At 67.2% G+C, this 11714-nt stretch overlaps 2 protein-coding genes across 3 annotated transcripts in view; both read right to left on the bottom strand.

Annotated features, from left to right (window-relative positions):
• Positions 1 to 1478: 1478 nt before the first annotated feature.
• Positions 1479 to 5863, bottom strand: CFAP45 (cilia and flagella associated protein 45; the record flags this gene model as incomplete). Its single annotated transcript, XM_033511553.1, has 10 exons — positions 1479 to 2357; positions 2522 to 2746; positions 2882 to 3075; positions 3287 to 3400; positions 3640 to 3786; positions 4024 to 4153; positions 4287 to 4465; positions 4612 to 4782; positions 5139 to 5280; positions 5595 to 5863. Coding segments are annotated over 10 exons (1650 nt in total), but the record flags the coding sequence as incomplete, so codon positions are not given.
• A 780-nt stretch (positions 5864 to 6643) lies between these two features.
• LOC107198845 (transgelin-2) overlaps positions 6644 to 11714 on the bottom strand; it is a 17203-nt gene continuing 12132 nt past the window's right edge. Inside the window, exons 1-5 of one of the 2 annotated variants that reach the window (XM_015616075.2) lie at positions 9643 to 9747; positions 7554 to 7762; positions 7309 to 7483; positions 7130 to 7232; positions 6644 to 7046 (exon numbers count right to left, since the gene is read on the bottom strand). In XM_015616075.2, coding sequence (XP_015471561.1) covers positions 6905 to 7046; positions 7130 to 7232; positions 7309 to 7483; positions 7554 to 7745 — 612 coding nt within the window. In that variant the 5' untranslated portion in view covers positions 7746 to 7762; positions 9643 to 9747 and the 3' untranslated portion in view covers positions 6644 to 6904. Of the gene's footprint in view, positions 7047 to 7129; positions 7233 to 7308; positions 7484 to 7553; positions 7768 to 9642; positions 9748 to 11714 lie in introns of those variants that run through there. The other variant, XM_033511552.1, reaches the window with a different exon arrangement.

Below are 11714 nucleotides of genomic sequence, written 5' to 3'. Positions count from 1 at the left end.
CCCCCCCCCCCCCCCCCCCCCCCCCCCCCCCCCCGCAGGGCCCCTCCGGAGCTGCTGGACACCCCCACCGTGGGCACCGAGCGGGCAGGGGGTGAGTCCGGGGGATGCCTGGGGACACGGACACGTCACCCGTGGCTGCCAGCCCAAATTGGGTCCCCAGAACCGATGTCTCTTACAGGGCCCCCCCAAACTGTCCCCCCCAAGGACCCCCAGGGGACCCACGCAGAGCAACTGCAGGACACCGGTGACATCTACGAGAACGTGCTGTGACACTGGGGACACGAGGAGCCCCAAAGCTCCCGTGGCTGTCCCTCCTGCCTGGGGTGATGATCCCGAGTCAGGGGGGGCTGCCCAGTGCTCCCCTTTCCCCCTCCCAGTGCTCCCAGTACAGCCATGGCTCCCCACCTCTCCTCCCAGTGCCAGGGGAACGCAGCACTGGTTTCTCTGGTAGCAAAATGCAGCTTTTTGGTTAAAGCGGTAGAAATGGTGTTTGTTCAGCTCTGTCGGGCTTTAGGAATGGGATTCTGCAGCTCCAGCCCAGGGGCCGCTGTCCCAGCCCCTGCCGCTGGAGGCACAAAAGGCAAAGGTTCAAAGGGCTGAGAGAAGAACAATTTCCCGAAACAGCAGCGAGAGGACAAAACCAACAGCAGCAAGATTCAGAATCCAAAGGGTGACAAAAGGAGGGATTTCCAGGGAAAAGCCCCAACAAAGAACAAAGCCCGGACACTCCCCCTGCACATTTCCTCCAGCAGAGGAACCTGGCAGGGCGCTGGATCTTCACTGCCCTGATGGTCAAAGCAGCCTTCAGGAGGCTCTGGGTTCTCTTTTTCCCCGTCCTCTGCCGTGTTCCCCACTCCGTGATGCCACCAAGCCCCTGTGGGTGTTCCTCCCACTTTTCCAGGGCTGTTGGGATCAGGCCACGGCAGTTGAATTCCCTCTGTCTCCACAGCAGCTCTGCCAAAAACCTTTGGGCTCGCTGAAATCCCTCTCCTGAGAGGATTTGTGCCCGGGATTCCCGGGGCCAGCACCAAGGGTCTGGTCCCAGTTAGGGTCACTCCATGTCCCAGCTCAGTCCCTGCTGGGATCCCGCAGGAACAGGGATGGATTCTCGGTGGCATCAGGGGATGTTGTGCTCCCGTGGTTCTGCTGTGCCCCAATCCATGGATCCACAGCATCCAGGAGATCCCAGTGCCCCTTTGGCCCATCTGGAAGGAGCCAGGGCTCCTCTAGTCCTGCTCATGGCACCATTTCCCTTCCAGAGGATGGGAAGTGTCATCATCCCTCCTGTTCTGACTGAGCTGACGGAACACTGGAGCAGATTTATCCTGGTTGAATTTCCTCTGGTGGTTGTTGTTCCTTTTCACTCCCATCCCTGTCCTGCCAGGGTTTTCCATCCCATTTCCTCTCCATGGTCCTGCAGATAAAACCAGCAGGAAAACTCCTCCAGGTTTGGGAGCATTGGGAGCAAGAGCCCCATGGAATACACAGAAAATGTAATTTATTGGAAAACTCAGCCAATGGATGTGCTGGTTTGAAAGCAAACCAGCAGGAGAAATGAACACCACACAAATACCTCGAGAGAGATTTCAGGTCAGAATTACAACTTCATGGAAAGATCACAATAAATGCCATGATACAGGAAAACTGGATTAAAACCACAAAGTCCAACCTGGCATCCTGTCGGTCGGGGGAGATGGATGAAGTCCTGATGATGGTGAAAGAAATGGTCCTGGGGAAGGTCTGGTCCTCCTCTGGCTCCCTCGAGTGGTGGTGATGACCCAAAGCCTCAAAGAGCCCAGATTACATTTGGTCTGATTGAGGAATGTTCAGTACCTCCCCCAGGGCTGGGAATTTCGCAATCAAAAATTCCTACAACTCTTGGGATGTTTTGGGCAACCCTTGCTGGCCTGGGTGTCCACAGGCTGGAGACCTTTGGGCCACGATGGTCCAGTGGCAGAGGTGACGCTTGGGCTGGGTGCAGTCAGCACTTTGGGGAGAAAAACAAACATTTCTGTGCAGGCTTTGCCTCCTTCCCTTCCCTTCCTGACAGCCCCAGGGCTTCCCGTGCACTGGGCAGCTCCAGCTGGACCCATCCACTGCCAGCTCAGCAGGATGGTGGAGATGGGAGCAGAACTCAGAGTCTGGTTACACCCCACCATGGAACCCAGAACAATGGAAATGGAAATGGAAATGGAAATGGAAATGGAAATGGAAATGGAAATGGAAATGGAGCCCCAAATGGGTGGGGAAGTGGAGCTGGTTGGTGGCGGGGCTGGGCCTAGGAGAGGATTGCCTTGGCTCGCTTCTGGGCTTTGCGCTCCACCTGGGCACAGAACTTCTCGGGCATGCCGGTGGCTCTGCAGAGGAAAGAAGGCATCAGGCTCCCGATGGATGCGGGAGCGTGGCCCTGCAGCGGCTCCCGTTTGCTGAGGATGCCGAGGGAGCCGGGAGGGGGCCCAGGCTGGGACAGCAGGAAGGATTCGGGGAGCGCAGGGAAGCGGCGGCAGCGGCAGCCCCTGACCTGAGCTCCTGCAGCTTCTGCTGCCCGAAGCGGGCGAGGCGCTGGCTGCGCTGCCGAGCCTCCTGCTGCTGCTGCCGGCCCTCCTCGATCAGAGCCTCCCGCTGCCGCTGCCGCTGCTGCTGGAGCTCCTGGATCTGCCTCCGCAGGTATTGGGCGTGGGCGCGCTGCCGGAGCTGCCGCTGCTCCCACTGCAGCTTCTCCCGCTCCAGCTGCTCCTGCTGGGCCCTGCGGGAGAGCCGGAGCTGCCCCAGGGGCCCTGGCACCGCGCCTGGGCTGCCGCTGGAGCCCCCGCAGCCGCCGGCTGCAAGCGGGAGCGCCCCGGCCCCGAGCTGAGCCGGGCCCCGGCCCCGTGTGCCTCACCTGAGCACCCTCTGGAACTCCTGGCGCTCCTGCTCCAGCTGCATGGCCACGTACTCTTCCTTCTGGGCCACCTGCTGCAGCCGCTCCTGCCTCAGCTGCTGCTCCAGCTCGGCCTTCTTCCGCGCCTTCTCCAGCTCCTGCCGCCGCCATTCCCGCTCGGCGGCCTCTTGGTTCCTCTTGGCCCTCAGAGCATCCTGCCCAAACAGGGGGCAGGGCTGGGCTTCCCCCCGGGCCGGCTCTGCCAGCCCCGGGCCGTGGCTCTGCCTCTGCCGCCACCGCTCCAGGGCGTGCCCCGCACCCGGGGGCTGCTCCTGCCGAGCCCCCGCACCCGGGGCCGCTGCCCCTTGGCCGGGCCGGGGACAGCGACGGTGCCAGGGGAGCGTCAGCCGTGCCTGGGCCACTCACCCGCTCTGCCAGCCAGTCCTGGGCCCGCTCCTGCGTCACCCTGAGCCGGGCCAGCGCCTTCTCCTTCTCCAGCCGCAGCCGTTCCTTCTCCGCCTCCAAGGCAGCATCGCGCTCCTACGGGGACAGAGCCCGGGGTGAGGGAAAGAGCCTGGAGTGAGGGACAGAGCCCGGGGTGAGGGACAGAGCCCGTGGTGAGGGACAGAGCCCGGGGTGAGGGACAGAGCTCGGGGTGAAGGACAGAGCCTGGGGTGAGGGACAGAGCCCCAGGAGGGGATAGAGCCCCAGGATGGGACAGCCCCCCATGGCAGCTCCTGCAGCCCCTGCCCAGCCCACCAGAACCCCGCTGCTCTCACATCTTTCTGCCGCTGCTGCTCCAGCGCCCGCTCCTCCTCCAGCCTCTCCCGCTTCCGCTGCTCCTCCTGCAGCCTCTGGCTCTCCTCGTTGAATTGTTTAATCTCGGCATGGATTTGCTTTCGGCGCTCCTGTTCCTGCTGCCAGGCCTGGAAATGGCCCGCACGGTTGGAGGCCACGGGCCCGAGTGCTCCCTCCTCCTTGTCCTCGCTCAGGCCAGGGAGGCTTTGGGCCACGTCCCGGGGCTGCCGCGGAGTCCCCAAGGGCGCAGAGCTCTGCTGCTGCTGCCTGCTGTCCCCAGGCCCCGCGTGTGGCTGAGCCAGCCCTGCCAGAGCCTTTGCGGCCTCCTGGAAAGCTCCCTGCAGCCCCCTGTTCCCTGCTCCCACCTTGCGATCCTCCCTCTTCATCTGCTCCAGCCGCTCCAGGTGCCTCTGGCCCTCCTGGTACAGCTCCTCCTCCCTCAGCGCTCGCTCCTCCGCGTTCTGCTCCATCTGTTTGGCGATGTCCTGCCTGGCTCTGGCGACAGGAGAGCAGGAGGCTCCCTCTGGCCCCATGGCGCTCGCCGTGCTGGGAAGGCCGGCACGGGCAGGGCTGCTGGGCTTGGCACGGCCCGGGCGCCTCCATGGGCAGCAGGGAGCCTCCTGCCCACCTCAGCAGCTCCTGCTTCCTTTGGCACTCCAGCTCCTCCTGCACCTCGCTGCCCTTCTCCCACTCCATCAGCATCATCTTGTCCAGCCGCTTCTCCTCGTCCGCCAGTTCCTTGCGGATCGTGCGCTTCTCCAGGACCTGCTTGTCCCAGATCATGTTGCACTTGGCTTCCAGGAAGAGCTGTGGGGACGAGAGGGCTCTGTGGCTCGGAGCCGCTCCGGGACACGGGGAGCAGGGGCCGAGGCAAGGAGAGGAAGAGCCCGGCAGCACGGGGAGCAGGGCAGGCTCGGGCGGTGGCGGCCGGCAGCGGGGAGCGCTGGCCCTACCGTGTTCAGCGCCCGGATCTCTTCCTCCTGCTCCAGCCTCATCCTGGCCGCCCGCTGCAGCAGCTGCTGCTTCTCCTGCTGCAGCTCCTCTTCCACGTCTCTCCGCCGCTCCCTCTCGTCCTGCAGCTCTGCCTTTCTCTGCTCCTCGCTCTTGGCCTTTTGCAGGGCTTCCTGCGGGGACAGAGAGCGCTGCCCAATCGCGGCCGCCTTCCCGAGGGCTCGCAGGGCTCCCTCCCGCTGGAGCCGCCGCGCTCCCGGCACGGAGCGGGGACGGGACGGGTTCCAGGGACCCTGGCCCGGCCCTGGGCCCCCCTTCGCACCCCTTGGCCACACACCCCTCTGGCCCGTGCAAGGCCGGGAGCGCCGGGCACAATCCCAGCGATGCTGCCCAGCTCTCCCTGGAGCCCCGAGCCCGGCAGCCTCCCCTGAGCCCCAAAACACGGGGGGCAAACGGGAGCCCCTGGGGGAAGCCACCAGCCCCGCAACGCCGAGCGGCAAAAGGGGCAAGCAGGAGGGGAGATGCCTACGAAAGCAGCGTCCTGTCTGGCTTTCAGGCTCTTCTGCCTGTCCCGGCGCTCCTCCTCGCTCGGGGCTCGAGCTGACTCCTTGATCCTCTCATATTCCTTCTCCCCGATGATGAGACACGCTTCGGGTTTCTCCTGGGGAACGCTGGGGAGCACGGGGAGAGAGCTGAGTGTCACCCAGAGCCCAAGGGCTTGCTGTGTTCCCTGAGCTGCCCGAGCCGCCCCCTCGGCCACCGAGGCAGCCCAGAGCAAGGCAGGAAGCGCTGGGGGAGCCGTGGGGACCCGGCTCTCCCGGCCTGGGGGGAGGCAGGAAGGCCAAGTGTGCTGGAAGTGGCCCCAGGCTGGGGTGCGGGGGCAGCAGCCCCGGGCACACCGCCAATCCCTGCTGCCCGGACATTTTGGGATGGTGCAGTGACACCCATTCGCCCAAAAGCCCTCAGGGCTCGGGCACAGCCTTACACGAGTTCCCGGATCACGTCTTTGGTGATGACTTGGATGGTCTTCAGCTTGGGCTTGAAGGAGAGAATCTCTTGAGGATGTTTTGGTTCATCCTGAGAAATCACGACAGCGCTGCTGGAGCCCGTGACCTGCAGAGAAGAAAAGTTTGAGGGATCCGAATTCCCCTCTCCAGATGGAGCTCCCCGGACACCGCCGGGTCCCGGCGGGAGCTCTGATCCCTCTGCCGGGATCCCCGCGGGGTGGCGGGGGAGGCTCGGAGGGGACGGAGGGGCCGGGGGTCAGCGGGAGCAGCCGGACATTCTGTCGGGTGAGGGGGAGGCTGGGGAGCCCGGGAGCTCGGGGGGGAGGCACGGTGACGGACGGACGGACTGCAATCCCGGCGGGGAAAGCTGGAGGCGGCGGGCGAGGAGGGACCCCCGGGAGGAGCGTCCGGGCCGGAGGGGCCGGGCTCCGGTGCCGGCAGTCGCGGCTGCCATGGCGCTGCCCCAGCCGGCGCTCCCGGGGCTCTCCCGTTCTCCCGGGTCCGGCAATGTGCCCGCAGCCGCTGTCGCGATGTGTCGGGACAGATTGTTGCCACGGCAACGCCCCAACTTCTCACAGAGCGTCCCGGAACGGGCCGGGAATTGGGGGCGGTGCCTCAGCCGGGAGGGGCGGGGCTCAGGCTGAAAGAGGCGGGGCTTGGCGGAGCTGCGTCACCCGGTGCGGTGCCCTCCTGGCACAGACCCCCTTCAAGTGCCCCCACACGAACACGAGCGACCCCCGCCCCTCGGGGGTCGTGGGAGAGTCACCAGTGACGCCCCCTCCCCTCCCTCTGATCGTTACCACGCCCACTCAAGCCCCTCCCCTCATCAGCATAGCCCCACCCACTCATTATCCCGCCCCTTTGACCACTGCGCTGACCCCGCCCAAGCCCCGCCCCCTCTGTCGAGGCCCCGCCCCTTCACGTGGCTGCTGCCCCCGAGGCCATGAGGTCCCTGCACCCCCCGACCGGGGTCCCCCCCTTTTGTAACCCAGCAGGAGCCCCCAGCCCCAAATCACAACCACAGGCCTGGAAAGAAGAGGAACCGTTTATTGGGGCACGGGGGTCGCTCCCTAACACGCTGGGGGGGCCCTCCAGCAGCCCCCAAGGCACTGCGGGGCGGTGGGGTGGGCGCAGCGGCACCGCCCCCACCCAGCCAAATAATAATAATAAAAAATGACTTTGGTCCTGACAAAACTGGCGAGGGGGCAGCTGCCCGGGCCGGGGGGCACCCGGCTGGTCCACGGTGGGGGTTAAGGCAGTTTGGGGGCGCGGGGGGGTCCGGAGGGCCTCAGAGGATCTGGCGGGGCATCCCGTAGCCCGTCATGCCAGCCTGCGAGGCGCCCCGGTTGGTGCCCATCTGCAGCCCGATGACGCTCTGCCCCTCCTTCAGCTTGTCCTCGGAGAAGACGCGCCGGTTCTCCTGCGACTTCCTGCGGGCACAGGGGGTGTCAGCATCCCCACGGGACCCCCCAGCCCGGCCTCCTCCTCCCCCACCTCCAGCACCCCCACCTACTTGGGGAACCAGTTGGGGTCTCCCACGAAGAGCCCGTCACCCTTGGCCACGGCCAGGCTGCCCAGGTTCATCAGGGTCCTCTGCACGCACGCCATGTTCTTCCCTGGAAGACCCACAGCAGGCTCAGCTCCATCTCCATCCCTGTCCCCGTCCCACACCTCGGCCTCCGGGTCACTCACCTTCCCAGAGATCCACGGTCTGGAAGATGTCGGTGGCCGCGATGCCGTAGCGCTCGGCCGCCTGCAGGAACTGCGAGATCTGCTCCATCTGCTTAAAGGCCATGGCCGAAGCCTGGATTTTGGCCACGGGCGCTTGTCCCCGCGGGTGGAGGCTGTTGATGAGCCGGCACAGCACCTGCAGGCACGGACGGGTCAGGTGTGCGGCACGGTCACCCCCTGCCCCGGCTGGCCCCGGGGGTACTCACCGTGCCATCCTTCAGCCACTGCTGGAAGCCGTCCCTGCCGGGCGCCGGCTGTGCCACCGCGCTGCCGCCGTCGCCGCCGCACTGCGCCAGGATCCAGCGCACCAGCACCTGCTCCAGCTCGGGGTCGTACTGCCGGTCGATCTTCTGCTGCACCTCCCGGCTCAGCCCATAGGACGGGCCCCGGTTTGCCATGCTGACGGCAGGGGGGTCTGCAGGGATGGGACCCCATCAGCGGCTCTGGTGGCACCGGAGCGCCCGGCACGGGCCCCGTGACCCCGGTGTGGCAGAGCCCCATCCTGCCTGGACGTCCGGCACGGAGCCTTATCACCCGTGCCAGGCGCTGCCCAGGCTCTGCCCCCTTCCTGCCCAGCTGGCCAGGAGCGGCTCTGGGTGTGTGCCCACCCAAGGGGCAGCCGTTCCCAGGCAGGGCGGGCAGCACCGTGAGCCCTCCGTGCCTGACCGGACTCCACTCCGAGCATCCCCGTCCCTCGGCTCGGCCCCGCCGCCGCGCACGGGCTTGGCAGGCGCCGGGGGCCGGTCGGAGCTTGTTTGCGGATCTCGCCCGTTTGCTCGGGCCTGGAGCCAGATCCGGGACTGGCGCAGGAGCGTGGGGCCAGGGCTGATGGCGGCAGTGTCCCCACCCCGGCGGGGCAGCCAGACCCCACCCCTGGCCAGGTGCTGCCTGGCCAAGGTGCCACTGGAGCGGTGCCATCCATGCTGGAGATAAGGGAGGTTGTGCCCACGGGGGACACGAGCAGAGCGGCCCTGCCCGTACAGCCAGGGTGTCCCGAGCCCCCGGGGTCTCTCTGTCCCCTCTGCCCACCCGTGTCGTGGTGGGCACACCACATGTGCCCCCACACCCTGTCCTGCCCCGCTGGCATTTGGAGGCACTGAGAAGCCAGAACACGTGCGGGTGGCCCTGCCTGTCCCGGTGTCCCTGTCCCAGCTGGGGACATGTGGCAGTTGCTGGCCCGGGGTAGCCCAGCCCACAGCCGGGGGTGCCAGGCCCAGCTCGGGGCGCAGCTGGCCCCTGTCACACACTGGCTGCAGGCTCGGGGGTCCTGTCACCAGGAGCAGCCCCAGGACGTGCTGCTCTTGGGGACAAGAGGAAAACCAACCCCAGCCGGGTGTGCCCCCAGAGCCAAAGCCTTGGGCCGCCGCGGGGGTCTCCGGGGCGAGGCCCGGGGCACAGGGACCCTGTAGGGGGTGGCGTGGGGAGAGTCCGGCCGGGGGCCAAAGCGTTGGGAAACAAAGAGGAGCTGGAACTGGGATCATTTCCCGACCCAGCCGGGGCTTGACCAGGCGGGAGGGGGACACTCCCGGACCCAGCCCCGCTGCCCTGGCGACCTCCGGACCCCGCGGGAGGGGGCTGCGCCCAGCGCGACTGGGGCTGGGGACCCTCCGGCCATCGTGGGGACAGCGAGGGTCCCAGGTAGGACCCGGGGGTCTCCACAGACAGCCTGGGCACCCCTGAGCTCTCTCCCAGGACTGGCAGGGAAGCGGCTGTACCCAACCCTGAGGGGACCGAGCCACCCTGGGAACCCCCGAGACCCTCCAGTGCCAGCAGGGAGGGGACCTCAACCATCACAAGGCCACTTGGGGACCCCCGACACGCGCCGGGGACAGCAGGGAGGGGCCGTACCCAGAGCTCGACCACCCTGGGGTCCCCAGAGCCGCCCGGAGCCAGCGGGGAGGGGACCCCGGGGAGGACACGGCGGGGAGGGGAGCGGAGCCAGCGCCGCGGGCGCGCCCCGGGGCTCCCAGCGCGGCGGGGCCGGAAGCCGCGCCCCGGTCCCGTTTCCCGGGCGCGGCCGCGTGTCCCGGCGGCCCCGCGGGCGCGGTCCGGCCGCAACCGCTACCGGGGCGGGCGGTGGAACAACCCCGGGGAACAACCCGGGGGAACAACCCGGGGGAACAACCCCGGGGGACACTGGGCGCGCCCCGGGGGCTGAGTGACCGTTCCCGAGCCGCTCCCCATCTCCGCCCCTGTGGCAGTCCCGGTCCGCATCTCCGTCCCGGTGCCCGTGTCGCTCCCGGTGCGGTCCCGATCCATCACGTGCCCACCTGCCCGGTGCCAGCCCCTCCCTACCTGCGGCGCCGGTCCCGCGCTCCCGGGGCGGCAGTGCCGGATGCCGCCGCCCGCGCCCTTTTCACGGCTGATGTCACCGCGGCCGGGGGCGGCCCGGGACCGCCCGGGACCGCCCGGCACCGCCCGCCCCCGGGGCGGGATCCGCCGGGGCCGCGGCCAGGGCTGGGACAGAGCCGCCACCGCGCCCCGGGGCAGCCCCGCCCCGGGAGGAGGACACGGGGGGGCAGGGGGACAGGGTGGCCGTGGTGGGGACAGGGTGGCCGTGGTGGCCAAGATGAGGACAGGGTGGCCATGGTGACAAGTGGACCAAGGGGTTGTGTGGGAACTGTGTGGCTGTGGTGGCCGAGATGAAGATGCGGTGGTCGTGGTGAGGAGAGAGTGGCTGTGGTGAGGACAGCGGTTCCAGAGGGGACAGGGTGGCCCTGGTGGCAGGGGGACAGTGGCTGTGTGGGGACAGACTGGCTGTGGTGGCCGTGCTGGGGACAGGGTGGTCACGGTGGGGACAGAATGGCCACAGAGGGGTTACAGGGGTGGTGAGAGGGACAGAGTGAGTGTGGTGGGGACAGGGTGACCATGGTGGCAGGGACTGTGGCAAGGACAGAGTGGTTGTGGTGGGGACAGGGTGGCTGTGGTGGCAGGGGACACAGGGGCTGCATGGGGACAGGGTGGCCGTGGTGGCTGAGGCAAGGATGGGGGATAACTGTGGTGACAGGTGTCACACAGGGTGACTGTAGTGGCAGTTTGGTGTCACACAGTGTGACTGTAGTGGCTGTTTGGTGTCACACACTGTGACTGTAGTGGCTGTTTGGTGTCACACAGGATGACTGTAGTGGCAGTTTGGTGTCACACAGTGTGACTGTAGTGGCTGTTTGGTGTCACACAGGATGACTGTAGTGGCTGAGGTGAGGATGGGTGGCTGTTGTAGGGACACAGTGGCTGTTTTAGGGACACAGTGGCTGTGGTGACAGGCAGACACAGGGCTGTGTGCAGTGGCTGTGGTGGCTGAGGTGAGGACAGAGTGGCTTTGGTGGCTGCAGTGGCAGGGACTGAGTGACAGTGGGGACAGGTTGAGGATCCTGGTGGGGGCAGTGGCTGTGGTGACAGAACCTGGCATGACAGCAGTCAGGAACCAGGCTGTGATGGGGACACTGCCCAGGGGACAGTGGTGGGTGCCACGGCCCTGTTGTGATGATGATGATGATGGGGACAACCAGGGCCTGGCTCTGGTGTCAGGGGGACAGCTCGGGGTCAGGGGGGGAGGATGTGGCCTCCCCAGCACCCACAGTGTCCCTGGTGGCGCCGGGAGAGACGATGGCGTTTGCACAAGTCCCGTCTCCATGGGAAACGCCATCAAAACAACAAACAAAACCTCGGCTCAAGGCCACCGGCCGCCTCCGGAACCAGTGGCAGGGCCACTGCTGCAGTGTCCCCGTCACCCCACCCACCCCTCAGAACCCAAGCGAGCAGCCACGGTCCCCAGCCCACCCGGAGCTCGGCTGTGATGCCACCAGAGCTCGGCTGTGATGGCACTGCCATGCTGTGGGCCAGCCCAGAAGTGTCCCCTTGCCCTCCCCGGGCCCCTCCCGCACCCATGGGTGCCACAGGGTGGGGTGCGTGCGGTCACTTGAACCCCCCAAGGGTTGTGGGTGTCCCCTGGGGATTTCGGGTGCTGTTTCCTGTGGCTTTGGTGACAAGAAGGAGGAGCAGGGAGTGGCACATGGGGGACGCCAAGGGGTGGATGTGACAGGGTGACATCATGGGAACACGGAGGGGACATGAAGTGGGCGTGGCAAGGGGGGCACAGGAGGAACTAATGGGGGCACGGGGGGACAAAGGGGACGCGATGGGGGGCACGGGGTGACCCACGGATGGACCCCGCTGTCCGCGACCCGAAGTGACCCGCGCCGGAGCCGACGCGCGACCCCCGGTGACGTCATCGTCTGCCCCCGCCCCCCCGTGACGCGCTCCCGAGCCGTGACCATATAAGGGCATGAGCGCGCGGGGCCACGCCCACTCCCGCGCGCGCGGGGCCGCCGCCAAGCCCCGCCCCCCCCGGGGTTGGGGTGGGGGGG

The sequence above is a fragment of the Parus major genome, unplaced genomic scaffold (genome assembly GCF_001522545.3).
Source record: "Parus major isolate Abel unplaced genomic scaffold, Parus_major1.1 Scaffold342, whole genome shotgun sequence".
NCBI classification, from domain to species: Eukaryota; Metazoa; Chordata; class Aves; order Passeriformes; family Paridae; genus Parus; species Parus major.
Note: the sequence above shows the minus strand (reverse complement) of the source record. Positions and strands in the feature narration are given on the sequence as shown.